Source organism: Amblyomma maculatum, chromosome 4 (genome assembly GCF_055883805.1).
Source record: "Amblyomma maculatum isolate TAMU_Amacu chromosome 4, ASM5588380v1, whole genome shotgun sequence".
Lineage (NCBI taxonomy): Eukaryota > Metazoa > Arthropoda > Arachnida > Ixodida > Ixodidae > Amblyomma > Amblyomma maculatum.
The window spans coordinates 204,775,602-204,796,266 of NC_139347.1; the positions used below are offsets into that span (position 1 = coordinate 204,775,602).

General features: G+C 48.3%; 2 protein-coding genes across 6 annotated transcripts in view; one reads left to right on the forward strand and one right to left on the reverse strand.

Moving 5' to 3' along the window:
* LOC146194037 (rho GTPase-activating protein 6-like) overlaps positions 1-20,665 on the forward strand; it is a 124,405-nt gene that overhangs the window by 89,908 nt on the left and 13,832 nt on the right. For 2 of the 5 annotated variants that reach the window (XM_084602940.1, XM_084602942.1), the window contains exons 1-4: positions 10,765-11,132; positions 11,253-11,409; positions 12,246-12,344; positions 18,713-18,933. In XM_084602940.1, coding sequence (XP_084459066.1) covers positions 11,124-11,132; positions 11,253-11,409; positions 12,246-12,344; positions 18,713-18,933 — 486 coding nt within the window. In that variant the 5' untranslated portion in view covers positions 10,765-11,123. Of the gene's footprint in view, positions 1-10,764; positions 11,133-11,252; positions 11,410-12,245; positions 12,345-18,709; positions 18,934-20,665 lie in introns of those variants that run through there. The other 3 variants (XM_084602939.1, XM_084602941.1, XM_084602943.1) reach the window with 3 other exon arrangements.
* On the reverse strand, positions 1,673-10,019 carry LOC146194038 (uncharacterized). Its single transcript, XM_084599738.1, has 5 exons — positions 9,811-10,019; positions 9,602-9,737; positions 9,220-9,462; positions 8,256-8,556; positions 1,673-1,731 (listed from the first exon to the last, which is right to left on the reverse strand). The coding sequence occupies exons 1-5, from the start codon at positions 9,915-9,917 to the stop codon at positions 1,673-1,675; spliced, it is 846 nt and encodes a 281-aa protein (XP_084455864.1). The 5' UTR covers positions 9,918-10,019.

Below are 20,665 nucleotides of genomic sequence, written 5' to 3' on the forward strand. Positions count from 1 at the left end.
GTCTTCGCAGCGGTCACTGGACAGCAGAGTCTCCCATTGTTCCGCACTCGGGTTTCGAATTTTGGGGACCACATCTATGTTTTGACATACCCATGTGATGTGATATAGTGTTGGTTTTTCATCGCACCACGGACATCTGTCAGCGTATATGGTAGGGTGCATTTTGTTTAGTATGTGTAGGTTTGGGTATGAAGCCGTCTAATTGTCTCCATTTGACAGCTTTCTCTCTGGTGAGAGAACTGTGCGGTGGGGGATATCGCATTCTTGTTCCTGTATAGTTTTCTAGTATGGCCGAGTATGCCTTGGGTGCTGGCAAAAGTTCCGCGGACCCGTCGGATGCTCGGAAAGTAGTGTATGCTCGAGCTATCCTGTCAGCCTCGTATCTCCCTGCCACCCCCATGTGTCCCGATACCCACATAATTTTGTGTCTGGTCTTTTTTTTGTGGTTTTTAATTCTGTCGCTCGCTTTGAGGAAAAATTATTTTGATGTCATTTTTGGGGAGTGGCGGCAGTCTTCGCCTAGGCCTCCTCTGCTCCCCCTGTCCAGCCTTGTTGAAGCCGGTCGCATTACCCAGTGATTTTCCATCGTGAGCTGGGGCGTCCGGGCCGATTCCCGTGCCTTTCCGTTGTCCTTGACTCTGAAGTTTTTTTTTTTTCCTGGCGCTTGGATTGAACAAGCTCCCAATTGGCATCGTTGTTGTACCCGACGCGCTCCGATAAAGAATCTGACGGGATACCGTCTACGCTTCCTGACTCGGCGTCTCCAAAGTAGTCTTCATCCATCCCTTGGAATTCGTCAAGGAGGGCATTTGGTGGTTGTGGCGACGCACTTGGGGCTTGACTTGGCCCTGCCATATGGTCTCTCTTTGAAGAAGCGTCGGTGCTCGGCGCCGCTGTCGTCAATAAGTCTAGCGTCCCATGCTCTCCCGATGTCATGCTGGGCGTCCCGTCAGGGTTAGCGGTCTGGCGCCCGCTTTGGAACTTTCAAGTCCGGTAAACATCCAAACAAACGGTCCTACTGCATTAAATATGACATCCAGGGGATCCAGCACTTGATGACTTTCAGTTCCGAATGAAATCTAGTGGCGAAAAAGCGTTGGTACAGTGAAATCGGTCAAAATTTGCCGAGTCGAAGTGACGCGTGTCCGCCTACTTCAACCGCCATCGGTAAAATCCCAATAGGATGTCGAACTCGGTTATTCGAATGTCTGGAAGCAGCAATCCGATGCCTCGAAACTGCGTCTTAGAAACGTGCTGCTTTGACAAGCAGTCCGTATGCGGTTCGTTCTGAGATGCATTGCCTAGCATTATGAGTGCTTTATTTTTGGATTCACGCTATTATACCACAGTGGCGCAGAAGGGAGAGGAATGTCTATGCTTGGGAAATAATTCACTTGGTTGCGGCCCTGCTGCCGTTTTGGAACACACTGCTGCGGGCAAACTAGGGAATGTAAACGACGTGGTGAGGAGGTGGGGCGGTATTTTCCGCTGGCAGAGAGAAGGGAACGGTTGATCATACCCAAAATCCAGACACGCGAAGCTCTAGACTTATCAAAAGCCTTTGACAACGTACAGCACGATGCAATTCTCGCTGAACTCCCGGAATTCGGAGTCGGCGAGACGACATATAATTACTTGATTTCCTGACAAAACGGATGCTGAAACTAAAATTTCAGAATCCAGAATCCTCTAGTGCCTTCTTGGGAAGTAAGGGCGTTGTTGTTGTTGTGGCTGTAGGAAGAAGGAAAAGAAAATGCACGGGCCTGCTACTGCTCTGTAGCTGAGTCACCTCCACTGCCTCGTGCAGACAGAAGAGAAAATAGAGAAGAAAGAAAAGGAAGACGGAGAAAAAGACGCGCGCCGCAACAACAGCCGTCGTCCACCGCCAAAGCGGTGGCGGGTGCGATGACGGCCAACAACAGATAAAAATTAAGTGGCAGGCTAGCCCCTGCCGCAAGCGACGGTGACCTACCTGCCCCAGCCCCATCAAGGAAGACCTTCATGACGCAAGGCTCAGTGCTCTCTCCCTTCCTCTCTAACGTGGTGACTAGAGGCTTTCCCGCCGCTATTAGTGACACCCGACTACTGTGCCGGAGTTCTCAGGTTCGCATCCGACCTCGGCGGCAGCGTTTCGATGGAGGCGAAACGAAGAGACGTCCGTGTGCTGTGCGATGTCAGCGCACGTTAAAGATCCCTGGCAAATTACTCCGTAGCCCTCCACTACGGCTCCTTTTTTTCTCTTTCTGCTTTCACTCCTACCTTCCTCCTTTCTCTTACGGCGTGGTTGAGGTGTCCACAGAAAACATGTGAGACAGTTACCGGGCCTTTTTCTTCCTATAAATCAATCACTCCGCCGCTCTTAGGGCCATAAAAGATCTAAAATTCAGCGTGGTAAGCACACTATGTTAATACCTGACTGATTGATTTATAGGAAGGGAAAGGCACGGTACCTTCCTTAATTGTTTTCTGTGGACGCCTCAACCGCGCCGTAAGGGAAGGGGGAAGGTGGGAGTGTAAGTGGAAAGAGAGAAAGAGGAGTCGTAGTGAAGGGCTACGGAGTAATTTCGACCATCTGGGGATCTTTAATGTGCGCTGATATCGCACAGCACACGGACGCCTACTCGTTTCTCCTCCATCGAAACGCAGACCCCGAGGTCGGGTTCGAACCCGGGTACTCCGGCACAGTCGTTGGACGACTTACCACTGCACCACCCCTGCGGGGCCGATGGTAATACCTGGATGAAGAATGGCAGCAGAGAGGAACACCTGCAGGATCGTTGTTGTGGCGGTAGGAAGAAGGAAAAGAAAATGCACGGGCCTGCTACTGGCTCAGTAGTTGAGCCACCTGATTGATTGATTGATCTATAGGAAGGAAAAGGCGCGGTAACTGCCTCACTTATTTTCTGTGGACACCTTAACCGCGCCATAAAGGAAGAGAGGAAGGTGGGAGTGAAAGTGGAAAGAGAGAAAGAGGAGCTGTAGTGGAGGGCTGCGGAGTAATTTCGACCACCTGGGGATCTTTAACTTGCGCTGACATTGTACAGCATACGAACGCAGCTTCGTTTCGCCTCCAGCGAAACGCAGCTGCCGTGGTCGGGATCGAACCCCAGAACTCTGTCATAGTAGTCGGGCGCCTTACCGCTGCATCACCACGGCAGGGCCCTCTCCTTTAATGTCTAATTACATTTTGCTCGCTTGCTAAAAACCAATAGATGGTATAATTCAGCTAATCGCGGAATATCGTACAGCTGCAGGGCGGTTTGACAGGATTGCGTTAGCTGTGTCTCAATTATTAAATGTTATATAGCTGTGCTAATCAGGCGGCCACGTTTCCGATCACACATTGCATGTGCTTCACAGATACGATCTTCTTAAAGTAATGCTTTTATCACAGATGGCGTTGAATACGAATCACACTTAATCATACGAAAGACAACGCTGCTGTGCATCGCGCGCCCCTTGTTGAACAGACCGAGCATTTCGTTGAACACATAAAAAAAAATTACTTACGATTACGTTACTTCCTAATGCTAAATTTGAGCGCAGCAAATAAGCTGTTTCACCTTTTCGATAGATTGAGGCAAAGAAATCGAGCAACACATGTATGCGCTATCACAGAATTTTTTTAATTTTGCACACGTATTCCTTTAACAAAGACTCCACTAACAGTTCTTGACAGTCATGAAGGAAGCTTTGTGGTCGGAGAAATAGACTGATATATGTTCGACTTGGTACACCAATGCTTGATTCTCAAAGACGAGATCTATACAAGTGCCTCGCGAGGTTGTCACAGCCGTGGGACGCGTTACGAGCGAGAGGAACGGGATGTTCTCCCGCATAAGTGTGAAGAAATTCCTGTTTGTCTTTATGTCAACATTCGTCTCGCTCATGGCTCAGAAAGAACTAGCAGATAATTTCGCAGTGGCGAACGGCAGCGGCAATTTCGGCTCGGGCGGTGCACATACACAGATCCGCCGCCACCGATCTGGCTCCCTGATTGCCACCGCACAGGGGTTGCATTGGAGGAGGAGCGAAGAAAGGAATTAAGTTCGAGCCGGCGCTTTGACAACCGGAGACTCGCAGGAAGAGGGGGGAGGGGGGCGGCGTGTACACCCAGCGGCAAACGATGGGGGCAGAAGTGCGCGCAGCAAGCGGACAACGCGATAAAGGGAGGAGGGAAGGGATAGTAGCGACTGACTGATGCTGCTGACGCCGATAGTGAGTCAACCTCAGCTGCGGAGTTGGTTTCAGGGACAACGCCGCCGATGCCGACGCAAAAAATATGATACCCTCGCTTCGGCAGCGCCAAGAACCAGGACTAGCAGTGGGAAGGTGGTCACGTATTCGTCGACGTGCCGGGGCCTACGTGAAATAACCGGCGCGTCGGCAACTGAAGAGCCCCCTATCTGCCACACAGGAACAGGGGGGGGGGACCCTCCCCTCCTCTTTCCGCATGGCGGCGACGGTGTTCTATGCAGTCACGTTATCTTGACTCTCTAGCGGCGTCAGCGGCATCCAGCAGTGTCAGTCGGTCGCTGCTAGCGCTGGGGGGATGAAAGGGGGGCGGAGCTGGTTACGAGGCCGACGCCGACGCTGACGCGAAACCCAGGAACTGATGCCAAAGAGCTGCGCTCTAAAATCAAAAGAGGGAGAGAGAAATAACCTTTATTGCCAAAAGAGTGTAATCATTAAGGCATGTCGGCCTGGCGTGGTCTCCAGGTTGGGGGCGACGCTCTGGGCCCACGAGACAAGCGCCAGCTGCGCTGTGTGTGGTGAATACTTTCAAGGAGCTTTGGGAGGCCCACCTGACCCATCAATACATGCGTCTGACAAATACAGAGTCGGGTCGCCGTCTTTTTTCCCGACTTGGCATCCAACACACCCAACTCACAAAGAGATATCGCATTCCCGAAAAATGACGACGCAGCCTCCATGTGCGGCTTCTCCCCGCCAACATCTCCAATGAGGACCATAATGGCGCGGGCGGAAGCGTTGGACAGCCATAATGGAGGCCACGACCTACTGCAGTAGGTCGTGATATAGGCAAACCAGTTTTCTACGTGGACGTGCTTGGCCCGAATCCTAGAGGTTGGTACACAGCCGCGGTCATCCACAAGGGCAAAACAGTAGACGGTCTTACGTTCAAGGCCCAGTCACCAACCCACGCAAAAAAGGTTGCCATCGCCCTCGCAGCTCCTCCAAATACACAATAACCGACTGGCGAGGGGCTTGTCGGAACGTACAGCAAGGGTGGACTGCACCCCTAGCTTACCGCATCTACCAAAATTGTAGTCGCGATTCGGATCCCGCATACGAATCTCTAGTTGACTCCTTGTCACCAGGTCTTCAAGGGAATGAGGCATCCGACGTCGCCGCTCTCGCGCTCTCTCTCCGGGCATTTACCACGGGACCCGTCGCGGACATGGATTGTGATTTCAGCCCAGCGTACAAATTTAAAGAAATATGTGAATATTACAGATCCACGCACCTACGTCTTCCCTTCCCGTTCAAAGGGCTGGAGAAGGCTAACGAGTGGGTGTTCCTGCGCCTGCTCACCAATACAATGTTGTGCCCGGCTACTCGAAAACATTTTGAACCAGATTTTGACGGACTGTACTTGCACTGTGGGGAGGTGTCGGACACCCACCACATGGTGTGGGCCTGCCAGAAAAACCCCTCTTTGCTCCTTACCCCCAACCTCACTCGAGAGAACTGGGTGGCGACCCTGCCCGGCTGCTGCAGCCTCGAGGTCCAAAAGGTTTTAACGAAGCGCTCCCCGGCTGCGGCAAACGCCAATGGAGTGCCTGTCTAGGCATCCCACCTAGTGTCTATATCTATCCGTACATATAACACTAAATGTTTTCACCACCACCACCATCGTCTTGTCTGAGCGGGTAAGAAGTTGGTCCCAGCTCTCTTCGGAGGGATGTGGCATTATCAAAGTTCACCGGCGTTCTATGATTGTTTTACAGGAAAGCAAAGGAGCAGTATCTATCACACTTGTCTCTGTAGACACCTGACGTCTCAGAAAAGTCACAGTTCAAATCGGACGAAATCAATCATCGGGGTTTTGCGAGAATGCGGGTAGTAGTGCTGCAGCACCAATGTAGTATATATATATATATATATATATATATATATATATATATATATATATATATATATATATATATATATATATATTATATAAGTTTATATGAAAGAAAAGGTGTTCTCTCGCATAGAGCCGTAAGGGAAGGTGGGAATGAGAAAGTAATAATGTCGTAGTGGTAGGCCCCGGAATAGCTCCGAATAACTAATGCAAAGCAAATTTTGGGAATATCAAGAAAAGGGTCGAAGTGAAAGTTTCGAAGAAAACTGCCTCTATTCGTATTATTGCGCCTAGCAAATATAATTATTGGGGCATAGATGCAAACGCGGTCAAGATAGAAGGGAAGCCAGATACGTAAGCCCCCGTATGAAATATGATGCTGTTCTATTTCTTTTATAAGAAACAATGGCTTTTAACGGAAGATAGCAGCTCCGCTTAAATTTTTTCAGAATGGTTAACATGACGAGAAGAAAGCAGTCGAACAACCGTCATACGTAAAGAGGGCACAGAATGACCTTTCAATCTGCATTCTTCGCGGCAGCAGTATTCCGGTCGGCTCCTGCATCAGTAGCTGTAGGATTCCAAACACAATTGAAAGTATATACTTTCTGGGTGGTTACATCAGGGTTTACGGACGACGGCAACCAGTTCCTTTGATTTTACTCGGTGCATAGCGACATCCCTGCTGTGTTCGAGATTCCACGCGGAAAAGAACCTCAAGCGCTGAAGACCAACAGACGATGTTTTTATGCGGCATGAAATACTGGATAAAGACAAATATTGCCGGCTAGTTTGCGAAACCTGCTCATCATCATTTCGTTAGAAGCAGATAGGTGAATAAGAGCGGACTGCAATCGCGCAACAAACATCAGACACTAAGGCATAGGCACGCCGCGCGTAAACACTGTCGGCTAGCAGACGACGCGAGTGCGCATCGACACTGAGCAGGGTTCGCCGCCGCGTCGCAAGATGGCGACCTTGTTCGATCTCGAGGCTAATATTTCCTTCACTTTGTAGGGATGATGCCAACGCAGGTATAATTCTAGAGAATCCCTTCAAAGCTATTTCTCCGCTCTGGTGCCGCTTTCTTCACCCGCTGCATTAGCTCAGCCACGGCCGCTCGATGGAAGCGCGCACTAGGTGCGGCCTGCTACATCGCCCGAAACCCGCGGGAGGCGCCTACTTCCCGTCGCCACTAAAGCGACTTTAGTCGCCATCGCCGCGGCGCCACCGTTCGGGGACAGCCGCGCGCGGAGAGCTGCGCCTGGCTGCGCTTTGAGCGAGGCGTCAGTACGGTCGGAGCTTACTGTTTTAAGGATTTAAGAGCTCCGTTTCACACAATTTTGAAACATGAATTCCTATATACTGTCATGTCTAGTGTGAACATGTCAGCACTACCGCGTTTTCTTCGCAAGGATGTATATACTGGCGTGTACACCAAAAACTTATTGTGACGGTAGTTCAAAGCCGCTCGATAGTTCGCGCTTTACCGTGATGTGCATTCGGGTCAAATTGGTTGTCAGATGAAAATTTCACTCGTCTGTCAGCAATTGGAAGCCGTACAGCGGCCAAGGTAGCACAATGTATTATCCTTTACATCACAATGCCGCGCATTCATTGCGTGTCATTTTCATACCGTTTACTCATTCTTGCATAAAACGCGTATACAAAAGATTGATGTTAACCTCTTCTATGCTGCCAGCGCAATCCAATAACAAAATGTGATCCTACTGTGACTGGGCGACTGTACTCTACTTTGCAACTTACAGCTAGCATTCAACAATTTCTAGTCTCAAGATTGCGCATCAAGTCTTCCAGTTTGAAACTAGCTTACCCGCGATCAGAAAAATTGCTTAATGCTTCGCTAATATTCAGCACATTTCCGTGGAACATCAAGGTTGTAAACTGTTTTAATTTAGAAAAACAAATGCATTTAGTATAGTGAAGTTGTGAATTTTTCTAAACGCAACTGGAGCCGAGGAAACCACAAACTACTTCAGCAAGACTAGATACATTTATTGCACAGTTACACAAAAAGAGGAAGAAGACGTTCACAAACGGAGAACCTTCCTGGAGAGAGGTTTACGGCATAGCCTTAAAAGTCGCTCCACTGTTTCGTTGAGATTCCCGGCCGAGTTCGCTATCAGTGGGCGCAGCAGCTTACTTAGGAATATCTTGCAAAGCTCCTCAGTGTGGGCACGGTTATTTTTTTCGCAGATTAGCTGCGGGTGCTGTGTAAAGTGCGGAAGCAAAACTGAAATGAACAGTTCACACAGCTTGCTGCTTCGCCGGACCTCTTGAGATTTCATCATCCGGTTAATGAAGACGCACGTAAGCTGACAAAGCTTGATTGCTTCCATTTTGGGGTATACCATGCCTCCGTTGTCCATGTTTTTCATTAGCCCGTAAACAGGGTCGGTTGGCTCTGGTTCCTGCAACAGGGTCTTGCACGACTCGCACGTCACCTGAAAACCATCAGAAAATATCACATAAACCAACAACTTGGTATAGTGGTAGACAAATTTGGAGCTTTCTCCCCTTACGGATCCTCATTAGCATACATGCACTTGCTACCCGCTTATTAAACACATCCCTTAATTACCGCCTCTATCCCTCTCATGCATACTCTTTAGCATACAGTCGGAGGCAACCACATTATGTTAAATATACCACCCGACACAGATATAAAGCCCCGCTTTAACCAAGTCATACGAACGTCCCTGTGTAGTCTCGGTGTAGCGTGCCTGACTCATGATCCAAGGATCCCGGTTTTCATTCCCATCTCACCCTCTCATCTTAACGAAGCTGCAGAGTTCGCAGCTCCTGCCAACTTTATCATGTCATGTGGTCTCGTTGCACCACACATCCCGCCGAACAATCAGGGTCCGGCCATATCACCTGTAAAAAACCTCCTGCCACGGACATTCCCACGGCGTTTTGCCGACAAGGCGGTCACCATTGTTTCTGCGGAACGGGGCTTTTAACGCTATCGTATTGGCTCCTACTCAGACAATCTCAAGAGTATAAACAAATATTGTATGCACAGGTTTATTTGCTTCCAAGGCCGTTCAGACAAGAGGAAAATTTAAAACAATGTGTATGTTTATGTAAAAAAAAACAGTTCGTACCTTTTCCTGACATGTTCTCGCAACATAACCAGCGAGAAACGCTACTGGTGTTACCTCAAAGTGTTCCTCTGCTTCATAACACAGCGTTAAAGATCCGAGTTCACTGGTCAGCTCCCTGGTAGCAAATTCAATGGCAGTTGGCAGGGCATATGTTTCAGCATCTGGACTTGTTACCCTCAGCGCTGCTTTCATTTCAGAAGAAGTGGGTGCATTGCCACTTCTCGCTGCTTGAAGGATGCCAACCTGAAAAAAAAAAAAAAGAGAGGAATGTGACCTTGCATATTGTACCAGCGAAAGACACGGGGACAGAAGAACTGGCCCAAGTGATCACCATGTTAACGTGACCTTGATGAGCACACTTTGGAATATTTTTAAGCAGTACCTTTAGCAGTTTCTCCGCTGTCAAAAGTGCAGCCCTGGCATCCACCCGGTCGTTGCCGCCGTTGAACTGCCGAAGACAGCTAAATAGCGATTCCACAGGGTCACTGTTTAGCCCGCGTGTTAAGACATAGTGGAAGCTGCAATTATGAAATTCATTTGAGTAACCTGTTGCAAACAACGTAAAACTGAGCCGAGAAAAAAAGAACCTACTTTAGGTGGTCAAGGAGATATTCAATCAGTGCCACTGTTGACCATGTTGTCAGGAGTGTGGCTTCGTAGGTCTCTTTTGTGATTCGCCTCGACCGCCCAGCATTCATTTGGAGGTCTTCCAAGTAACAGATGAAATCTAGCTCCAGCCAGGAGAGTCGTTCATCATCTGTTAAAAAGAATGCTTTCTCATGCGTCCCGCTTGCCTTCACTGCACCGATATCATGTAGGGCACACCATTTCGCAACCATTCGCATGAAATATATTGTAGCCGAGCTGTCTTTGAAGTGGCATGCTTTAGGATGACATTCCGGGTTCTCTTGAAGAAATTGTAGCGTTGCTATTACTGCCGGAGAAAAGATTTGAGTGGCCCTGCAAACTTTCATTTTCTCCAGGTTGTTTGGTTCAACGTGTGCACGAGTAAGGAACCTGACTGGCTTAACCAGTAGTTCTGACTGAATTTCGAAGAGCTCTCTGTCATTCTCTGTGAGATGTAAGGAACATACCAGAGACCTGTAGCTAGGCGCCCACTTGCTACTTTTTCCCGCTTGTCTTTGGCGGGAGATATTCTTGAGCCACGCTTCCCTACGCTGGAGGTCGCATGGGAACTCATGATACCTCATGGTAGGGTCTTTTCTCGCGTTTGTGTCGCAGAGCGGCACACAGCAGTTTCGCGGCATTGCGCCGCACGCGTGAGACGGACCACCGCACGTGCGCACAGCAAAAAGCACGAAGCGAGCCCAGCACACAGCGCAAACGCGTCCCGTCTAGACGTAAACGAGCTCACACACGCGCACACAATAAAACTTGAGCTGATTACGCCGATCTGAGGCGAACGCGTCCAGAGACCAACAAAACCGCGCGCCCCGAGCCCGCATCCCGACGGTGACGTGTCCCTGAACAGTGGCGCCCTCAGCAGAAACAGCGGGCGCAACTGTAAACTCCCCAAGGACACGCTCGCCCATTGACGGCGGCGCGATGCAGCAGGCCGCACCTGCGCTTCCATCGAGCGGCCGTGGCTCAGCAGGATTCATTTGGTTCATCCAGTCGCGCGTGCACAATGGCCACAACGTGATAGTAAGATCGCATTGCTTTCGGCAGGCAAGAGCGGTAAATGGTCCTCTGCGTCCTGTGCATGATTTGAAGCAATTAATTTTAATACCCCCAGGAAGTGCTTCCGCTCACCTGCCGACACCAAGTGCAGAGGCTTTAATAAGGAACATGGTTGACGCGGTCTGTTAGATGTTACCAATGTTACGGCGCGAAGAAGAGGAAGCGCGGGGCAAGCGCGCGGAAGGGAGAGAAGAAGAAGAACGATGGAGCCGGTGGGTGTGCGAGTGACTGCGCCTGTCTCCTGTGATCCTACCCCGTAACAGTATTTGTTCGTGGTTCAGCTGCTGATGAAGTGTGATGCAATGTCCATATGCGTCGTCCTGTGGTTTCAGGGCTGCTGCCGGTGGCGTTCCCGGACAGGAGGCCGTCTGACGCTACGGCCCACGACGCTTGTGGCGCTCACCGAGATGGAGGCATCGGGCTTCCGCCCGCTCGCTGTAAATAGGCTGCAGAGCATCGGCTTGGGCTGCAAGGTGGACATCCCTAGAGGTTAGCAAGCTACGTATAGCTGCGGTTCTTGCGAAGAATAAATGCACGAGGCGGGCATGCAGACATAGTGGTGTTCTATGAGACCTAACAGCTCAAACGCAATATTCTGTTCCTATGGCCATTTTCAGCCTTGGTCATCAGGTTCTTAAGGTGGAGGGACAGAAATTGCCTGGAAGGATTTTGGTGTTTGCCACAAAAGCAAGCCATGTAGCCAAACTGTTTTTGAACATGACTGCTCTTGAAAATTTTGTTAACTACACAGTTTAAGCGTAACTTCAGTTTTTTTAGAAGTCGCATGTTGCAGAGCGATTTATTTAGTGTGGCAAGACGCAGTTGCACGAGTATAGGGTGATTTTTAAGTATACCTTCATGTAGTTTGAGCATGTGGATTTATTCTTTTTGTATCTAATAATGCCATTTTCGCCAATGTTCCATGTTATTCAAAACAATTCAAGCTAATCTTAGTTTACTCAGCTTTAATATTTTAACGCAGTTGCCGCGTCGTGCTCCTAGCGTGCAAATTTAAACCTGTTCTGTTTGACCAGTATATTCTTAGTGGTATCGTCAGTGAAGGTTGCCATGCAATTATGGTGCAATTTTATGTGACGGGCTACTGAAATGATGGTGTCACTGCATAAATTCGAACATATAATATCTAACCATCATCAGTTCACTGTGCATTCGTCAGTAGGTAGCCATGCACATATGATGTCATGCACCTAAATTCCACTGGCAATGATATAGAGCCATATTCACTTGGAGCCTTGAAACTTTCTACTTACAAAGCGCTCCATGTACTCTCTCACGGAATTTTTTCTGTGGGGTATGTGCAACAGATGACGCTTCGGAGGCATCGGCGAAACTTCGCAGAAGACCTGCCCTGCTGCGCAAAAAGGCCATTACCACGAGCTTCTTCGAGAGTCGCAAAGAAAGTGGTAAGACCTGGTCTTCTCACTTTGATCTTTTTTGATGGTGAGGCTCGGTACTTTATGCAACCCATTACATCTGAGCAAGTCATTCAGTTCGCGCAGAACCATCTTCACTGCTCCAAAGAGATGGAGCCTGTATAGGGCTTCTCGAGTCAGAGGACCTTTCCGTATTTATAAACACTTCACGTTGAGTCTTTTCCCGGCAGCGTCGTAGTGAGAAGGCGTCACTATATACGTGCCAACGAAAACCACTCTGAATGCTTTGCTCTGCGTGTGATTTCCTGCACGACGGGTGCGTGACTTCGTCAACCAGTGACGTCATTCTCGGAGAGGTTGACGGACAGGCCACTATAAGGCGAAAGTTTGGCGACCCTTGGGCTCGCTGCTTCCCCTTCTGGAATAGCATTCTTGAAGTACACCTGTTTATTTATTTTGTGCAATCAGGGAGGGCATCGCGATAAAGGAAATACGCAGCGACTGTGTCATGTTCGGTCATTATTTTGCGAATATAAGCACGTATGAAGCTTTCCACATTTTGCAATTTTAGCGAACGCACATTGAGTGCAAATCATATCTACGCCACTTACGGGTATAGCGACAGAAGTTTATGATTCTAGAGTCCATGGGCAACCTTTTCTTTGTTTTGGTCTTTTTTTACGAGGCTGGTAGAGTATTTACAGTTTTGAGTAGCTCTATCGCGCTGTCATCATCCCATCTTCTAGTTGTATAAATTCCTTCTGCCAACTTTTAAACTTTCTGCTTCGCTTCCCACAGTCTTTACACGGACGAAATGTTCGTCCTTGCATGGAGCAGCGGACGAGGCCATATTTTTATTCAAGCGCGATTGCTGAGAAGGCGGTCATTTTTGTGGCTGATTGTAACCACGATGACGCTGATGGTAGCGACACTAAAATACACTCTAGTTTTTGTCTCTTGTCACTACCGGTTAGGTAAAGTCAGCGTTGCTAAGGTTTTTGCGCAGAGCAATAATGCCCGGAACCATAAGAGCGCGGCCTCGCTTCTTTACCACCGCCGAATTACGTCTGCGACTCAGATCTTATTTAGCGCCCACGTCTCTGTCATTAAATGGGAATAGAAATAAGAGAATGCAAGAAATTCGTTCCGTAATTTTTGGGGCTCTGTGTACTGGGGTACACCCGCTGTATGGTGGCCGGACTAAACTTTTCCTTTGTTGGCATCTAGTCTGAACACAATTATGACACCATGCAGAGCGCTTGAGATCTACAGCGCATTGTAAAACATATTCGTTACGACCTGATGCCTCTGCAAGGGCTAGCGTTTAGGTGCATAAGCCTGCTGAACTCGAGAAAGCGAGGAAACCGTCGGGGTACGTAAAGAACCCATCATCACCATCATCATCATCAGCCTGATTATACCCACTGCAGGGCGAAGGCCTCTCCCATATTTCTCCACTTGACCCGGTTCTGTGCTAGCTTCATCCACTTGACCCCTGCGAACTTCTTAATCTCATCCGCCCACCTAACTTTCTGCCGCACCCTGCTACGCTTTCCTTCCCTTGGCATCCAGTTTGTTACCCTCAGCGACCATCGGTTATCCTCTCTTCGCACTACATGTCCTGGCCATGTCCATTTCTTCTTCTTAATTTCTACTAGAATGTCGGTAACTTGAGTTTTTTCTCTGACCCACTCTGCACGCTTTCTATCTCTTAATGTTACCCCTACCGTTTTTCGTTCCATAGCCCTCTGGGTTGTCCTCAACTTAAGTAGAACTCCTCTTGGTTAGCCTCCACGTTTCAGCCCCATAGGTGAGTATAGGCAAGATGCAGCTGTTGTATACTTTCCTCTTGAGCGATACCGGTAAGCTGCTAGTCATAATCTGGAGTGCTTGCCAATTGCGCTGCATCCCAATCTTATTCTTCTTGTTATTTCTTTTTCATAATCCGGGTCTGCGGTTACTACCTGTCCTAAGTAGACATATTCGCCTACTACTTCCAGTATTTCGCTACCTAATGTAAACTGCTGTTCCTTCCCGAGGCTGTTGAACATTACCTTAGTCTTCTGCATATTGATTTTCAAGCCTACCTTTCTACTTTTTCTGTCTAGGTCATCAATCATTATTTGCAGTTCATCCCCCGAGTTGCTTAGCAAGGCAACGTCATCAGCAAATCGCAGATTACTGAGGTATTCTCCATCTACCCTTATGCCTAACTGCTCCCATTCCAAGTCTCTGAATACTTCCTCTAAGCAAGCTGTGATTAGTACTGGGGACATTGTGTCTCCTTGCCTAACTTCTTTCTTTATGAGAATTTTGTTACTTTCTTTATGCAGAACTATTGTTGCTGTGCAGCCACTATATATATATCTTCCAGCACTTTCACGTACGGCTCGTCTACCCCCTGATTTCGCTATGCCTGCATCACCGCCGAGGTTTCAACTGAGTCGAATGCTTTTTCGTAATCAATGAATGCTATGTATAAGGGCTGGTTATATTCCGAGCATTTTTCTATCACCTGATTGATGGTATGGATATGATCGATAGTAGAGTACCGTTTCCGAAACCCTGCTTGATCCTTTGCTTGATTGCAGTCTAAGGTTGTCGTGATTCTATTAGCGATTACCTTAGTAAATACCTTATACGTAACAGACAGTAAGCTTATTGGTCTGTAATTTTTAAGGTCCTTAGAGTCCCCTTTCTTGTGAATGAGGATAATGTTTGCATTCTTCCATGGTTCGGGTATCGTCGATGACTCCAGGCACTGCGTATACAGGGCGGTCAGTTTCTCTAGCACGATATCCCCCCCCCCCCCCCCGTCCTTCAGAAAATCTTTACTTATCTGATCCTCTCCAGCTGATTTTCCCCTTTTCATAGTTTCTAGTGCTTTCTTGACCTCGTCCTTCGTCACTGGTGGAACGTCTGACTGTTTTTCCCTACCGCCAATCTTATTACGGTCCTGACTACTTTGGCTACTGTAGAGATCTGTATAGAACTCCTCGGCTACTTTGACTATCTTGTCCACATTAGTGATGACGTTGCCCGCCTTGTCCCTTATCGCATACATCTGGTTTTTGCCTATGCCCAATTTCTTCTTTACAACTTTTAGGCTTCCCCCGTTGTTTTCAGCATGCTCAATTTTCTCCATGTTATACTTCCTTATATCGGCCACCTTGCGCTTATTGATTAGCTTTGATATCTCGGCCAATTCGATCTGGTCTGTTGGATTGGAAGCTTTCATACTCTGCCGTTTCTTAATCAAATCTTTCGTCTCCTTAGACAGCTTCCCGGTATCCTCTCTAACTATCCTACCGCCTACTTCTACCGCGCACTCAGTAATGATATCTCTGAAATTATTGTTCCTTGCCTCTAGGGTAATGTCGCCATCCTGAGTTAGAACTGAATACCTTTTCTGTAGCGAGATCCTGAACTCTTCTGCCCTCCCCCTCACCGCTAATTCGTTGATGGGTTTTTTTCTTACTAATCTGTTGCGTTCCTTCTTCAGATTTAGGCCAATTCGGGACCTCCCCATCCTGCGGTCACTGCATCGCACTTTCCCGATTACCTCTACATCCTGCACAATGGCAGGGGTTGAACACATTATGAAGTCGATTTCATTTTTAGTCTCTCCGTTAGGACCTTTCCATGTCAATTTCCGGTTCTTCTGTTTGCTGAAGAAGGTATTTATGATTCGTAAGTTAATGCGCTCTGCAAACTCAACTAGTAACTCCCCCCTGCTATCCCTAGAACCAATGCCATAGTCACCTACTGCCTTGTCTCCTGCCTGTTTTTTCCCTACCTTGGCTTGAAGTCGCCCATTAGTGGAGTGTACTGCGTCTTTACTTTTCGCAGTGCCGATTCTACATCTTCATAGAAGCTTTCAACTGCCTGGTCATCATAACTACATGTAGGTGCATAGGCCTGTACAACCTTCAGTTTATACCGCTTATTAAGCCTAATTACGATGCCTGCAACCCTCTCAATAATACTATAGAATTCATCCATATTACCCGCTATATACTTATTGACAAGGAAACCTATTCCTAGTTCTCGCCTCTCTGGTAAGCCTCGATAACACAGTACATGCCCATCCTTCAGTACAGTATATGCCTCATTCGGCCTCCTAACCTCACTAAGCCCTATGACATCCCATTTCATACCCTCTAGTTCCTCTAACAGCACTGCTAAACTAGCTTCATTAGCTAAGGTTCTAGCGTTAAACGTTGCCAGGGTTAGTTTCCAATGGCGGCCTGTCCAGCGGAGCCAGGCTTTGTTAGCACCCCCTGCTGCGTTACAGGTCTGACCGTGAGCCGTCATCTAAACAGTGCCCTCCCTAGCCAGTAACCCATGTTGTTTTGAAGCTTGTAACTCCCCTTTTCCCCTCTCTCCCCTAGTTAAGACAAATTCTATGATTCATCTACGTTTCAAGCCAGCCCGATGGCTATTTTTATCATTATTGTTTCATTACAAACTAACAAACTAGCTCGTAGTAAGGTGCAAGAAATTTATAACGCTACTGAATGCTGATTTTACAACCGGGCTACATATGGTCACTGAGCGGCGCAACATCTTAGCTTTTACACTGTTACCGCAGAACGTTGGCTTCGTCTCGAACCTTTTCTTCTCCTCTTTGTTTAACGCCTACGGAACATGGATTTAGCACTTTTTTTGAGTGGTTAGAAGCGCCAAGAGCTGTCTCGAAGAGCCCGCATTGCTGTTCCCAATGCGTTCTAGGTGACGCGATCTTCCCTATCGAGAATTTTCGATGCTGTCAAACGTTCTTCACATCAAAACGATCTGAGCTCAAGGTAACGCCATTTGGACTCCGCTCTAGGAATATGTCAGCGAGTAATGGACATTAAGCGACAAATATATCTCAGTGATAAGATGTCGTCTTTCTTTCGAACTTTCAGTCCACTGAAAATACTTCGGGTACTCCAGGCTACAACCTTGTGGTCGGGGCTACCGTGAAGGCAGGAAAGCTTCAAGGACACCTTACCACTACTTCTGACCATTTTATGTAATAGAACACAGTTGTGAGCTGCTATAGACATACCACACAAACTATTCCTTAAGTGACGCACAATGCACGACTGCACGTACTATGCATCATTACATGCTTTTTAAATTGAGTAGAAACCACTTGGCACCCACTTTTGGTATCTTCCTTGTTTCCCCTACAATGAGAGAGAAGAGTGTCCGGCAATTCATGCTATAACCGTGTCAGGTCGCTGGTGGCTTTTCCGCGTTTACAAACCTTGACAGGTTGGCAAAAAGGCTCCTGCAACATTCGATGTGGCAGGAGCCTTGTGTGTGGCACCAAGCGCTCGCTTCACGGCGCAGTGCGACGCTTGCGCTATTGCAGAATAGTTTCACATCGCTTACAAGTAGCTCCTCCTTTTACGTGATGATAAGTAATAATGGAGTCCTCTCAGGCCCCCAGAAACCGTCGCGAATTTCCGATGCTGACCTACAATACGTTTACGTGCTGATTCCCGGGATTGTGCGCGTATTACGAAAGTTTTGCCGTGATTTCTTGGCGCATCGCGGCGAACGGATCACGCATATGACGAAGTCAGATGCTGCCATTCAGACTCTGCAACATAAAGCATCTAGAGAAATTCAGCTCCACGGGAACTGCAACGTTTTCGAGAAATCTGGATAGCTTTCTTCTGCAGCCGCATGGCTGAACTTGGGTGGATGCTGATGGGCTCTGTTATTATTGAATCGCTTACAGTCGCTGGATGTGGACAAAAGCGGCCGAATCAAGATTCATACGGATCGAAGCAGTGTGGGCATAGCGCCGTTCTCTTGTAGATGGAAGCGGCCAGAGAGTCACGGCGCACGCCAACTTCTTCTTACTTACTGCTCTTATAATTACGTAGTATTATCTTTTCATCGATTTTTACTGCTCTGAAGTAACGTCAGTCCCGCGCTATTGCCAGCGGTCCACCAGCTTTGGCGTAGCCGCAGCTGTGAAGCGAAGAATAGCTTTGGTGTACTGGTACATATGCGACAGCTTTGGACGTGGGACTGATGTCGTCAGGGCGACATAATGTCCTGGCGAACGTGCCAAATATGGTGTTTCCTAATTCTATCCTAAATAAGCTTGGCACTTCGTTAACGTAATTTCTTTGTGTAGAGCTTACAAAACATTACGCCGAGCAGAGAGTTGAAGACATAGCTGCTATTTGTAAAAATACGACCTCCGTCATCATTGGACATGAGTTTCCGGCAGCAGTGTTTCATTGAACATGGTAAAAACAACATTGACGTACAACAACGATTTAATGCTCACTCCGTTTTTGTATTTGAATCTCCAGCGCCCATCGGTCGCCGCAAAACGCTTACTCAGCGAGCCACGCGTACCTTTTCTCTCTGCTGGTATTCTATCGCAGCAGACATTCCTTGTGGCCAGGTGTTCGGCGTGGGACTGCAGCAGGTGGTGCAGAGCGACCGGCATCGCTTCCCGGACTCGACGCTGGCCGAACCGGGCCCATGGTCCTCGGGAGATCTGTGTCCGGATGTGGGCGCGGCGGACTCGCTCTCGCGACGCTCGGACAACGCCAGCGAGAGCTCGCTCTCTTCGCTCGCCGACCTCTCCACCGAGGACTCCCGAAAGGTCGGTGCGCTTACTATTCTTCGTTCCATGGTTCGGCCTACTAAGCTTGCGCACATGGGGCGCGAAACCAAACCTTGCCATTTTTTATTGAGAAAGCAATACTGCTTACAGTGAGCCGTCAGCGTGGCTCGGAGGTGACCACCATTGACCTTTGACCTTTAGACGACCCCTGTAGACGACCCCAAGCTGGCAGGAGCTGCCAACTTGGGTCTGTCGTTTCACTTGGGACGGTTATGTCAGAATCAGCCTGCCAGGACCCTGGTATTCACGTTACTCCTAGAGCCCAATAAGGCACGTTCATATACGGCTTGGTTAAAGAGGGGCTTTATATGTGGGCTGGCAGGAGCTGTCAACTTGGGTCTCTTGTTTCACATGGAACGGTTCTGTTAGAATCAGCCTGCCAGGACCTTGGCATTTTGTTAGCCCTCCAGGCCACTAAGGCGCATTCATACGGCTCGGTTAAAGCGAGGCTTTCGCCTAATATTCGGTTGAGCAGCGTTGAACTCTTCTAATTTCTGTTATTCTTTGGTGCTGGGAGTTTTCCCTCCTCACTGTTGTCAACATTCGGGAGCAGGTATTTGCGGTAACGAGCTGTTAAGAGTTCAACTAATTTATCAACCATTATTAGCTTATGACCAAAACTAAGGCACTGTGCAATGTGTTAGATTGTTATACTTATAAGGTTCCTGGCGCTGAATGTAAGCTCAGCGTGAAGAAAGAAAGTTACGAGATTGACAGCGCTCCTGGCGCGCATTTTTCAGCCCGTTCTGAGTACGTGAACGTACGATGCAAACTGTCTCGCGAAGGACAGCTGTTCGTTGCCTAAGTGGTACGGCCCATATTTTAATTCAATATGCTGGCGCACGCCCTCATGCGGATTGCAAAGCGTACCCGTACGAGCGAGACAATCGGCCCCATTGCAACGCGGCCTTAGCCGTGCTCGCGGAAATTGGCCAGCTTACAACTTCATCACAAAGTATGCGTACGATGCACACGGTGTCGCGTATCGCACCAGCTTGGGAAGGAGTGCTGACGCATGCGCAGTGGGATCCTTTCACCGAAGACCTTAGGAGTCTGTTTCTCTACTCAACGACAGTGTTGAGGGTCCGTCGCGAAAAGCGACGGAGGTTCCGACCGTCCAGACAAGACGTATTTATTCCCGCACACGCCGCCCTTTTTCCTTCCCGTTGTCGTGCGCACAACACGTGACAGAAGACCCCGACGGCCCACGACATGATATAACATGTCCTGTGCCGGAGCCATTGAAGTGGCTCATCTGCATATTTTTGTTTTATTTTACTCCACAGTGGTGACCAACTTTCCTTTCAGTCCTTTCGTTATTTTTTATTCTTCTGCTCCTCTCGTAGCGCCCGTTCGATGCTGTGTTGGAACCATGCCTAAAAACACGGCGTGTTTGAGAGAGTTTTCTCTCTTTTTTTCTACCGCCTCGCGAAGCCAGCTCCGTTGGTGTGAATAAATCTCATGAGTTATATTTTCAGCTTTTGCGACTTTGTGGTTCCCTAAAGCCTCAAGGGACAAATTAAGGCCGTGAGATGACCTCGCCTGATAATGTCTAGGTTTTCACTTTCTCTTAGCGTTCCTGGTTGTTTGTTTTCTTACGAAAATAGTTTTGCAGCGGCACAGGAGCGTTTTCTTTTGCGCCTTCTTCGGTAACTTTTGCACCATTCGTTGCGGAAGTATGTTGAACTATGTTGCTATGTTTGACACATAT

What these genes read in the sequence shown, in the direction of transcription:
- LOC146194038 (XM_084599738.1), bottom strand. Translation starts at nt 9,917, where the DNA reads ATGAATGCTGGGCGGTCGAGGCGAATCACAAAAGAGACCTACGAAGCC. An exon ending in CAGCGGAGAAACTGCTAAAG is followed by an intron (nt 9,463 to 9,601) that starts GTACTGCTTAAA and finishes TTTTTTTTTCAG; the next exon opens with GTTGGCATCCTTCAAGCAGC. An exon ending in GCTTTGCAAGATATTCCTAA is followed by an intron (nt 1,732 to 8,255) that starts GTAAGCTGCTGC and finishes TTCTTCCTACAG; the next exon opens with CCACAACAACAACAACGCCC.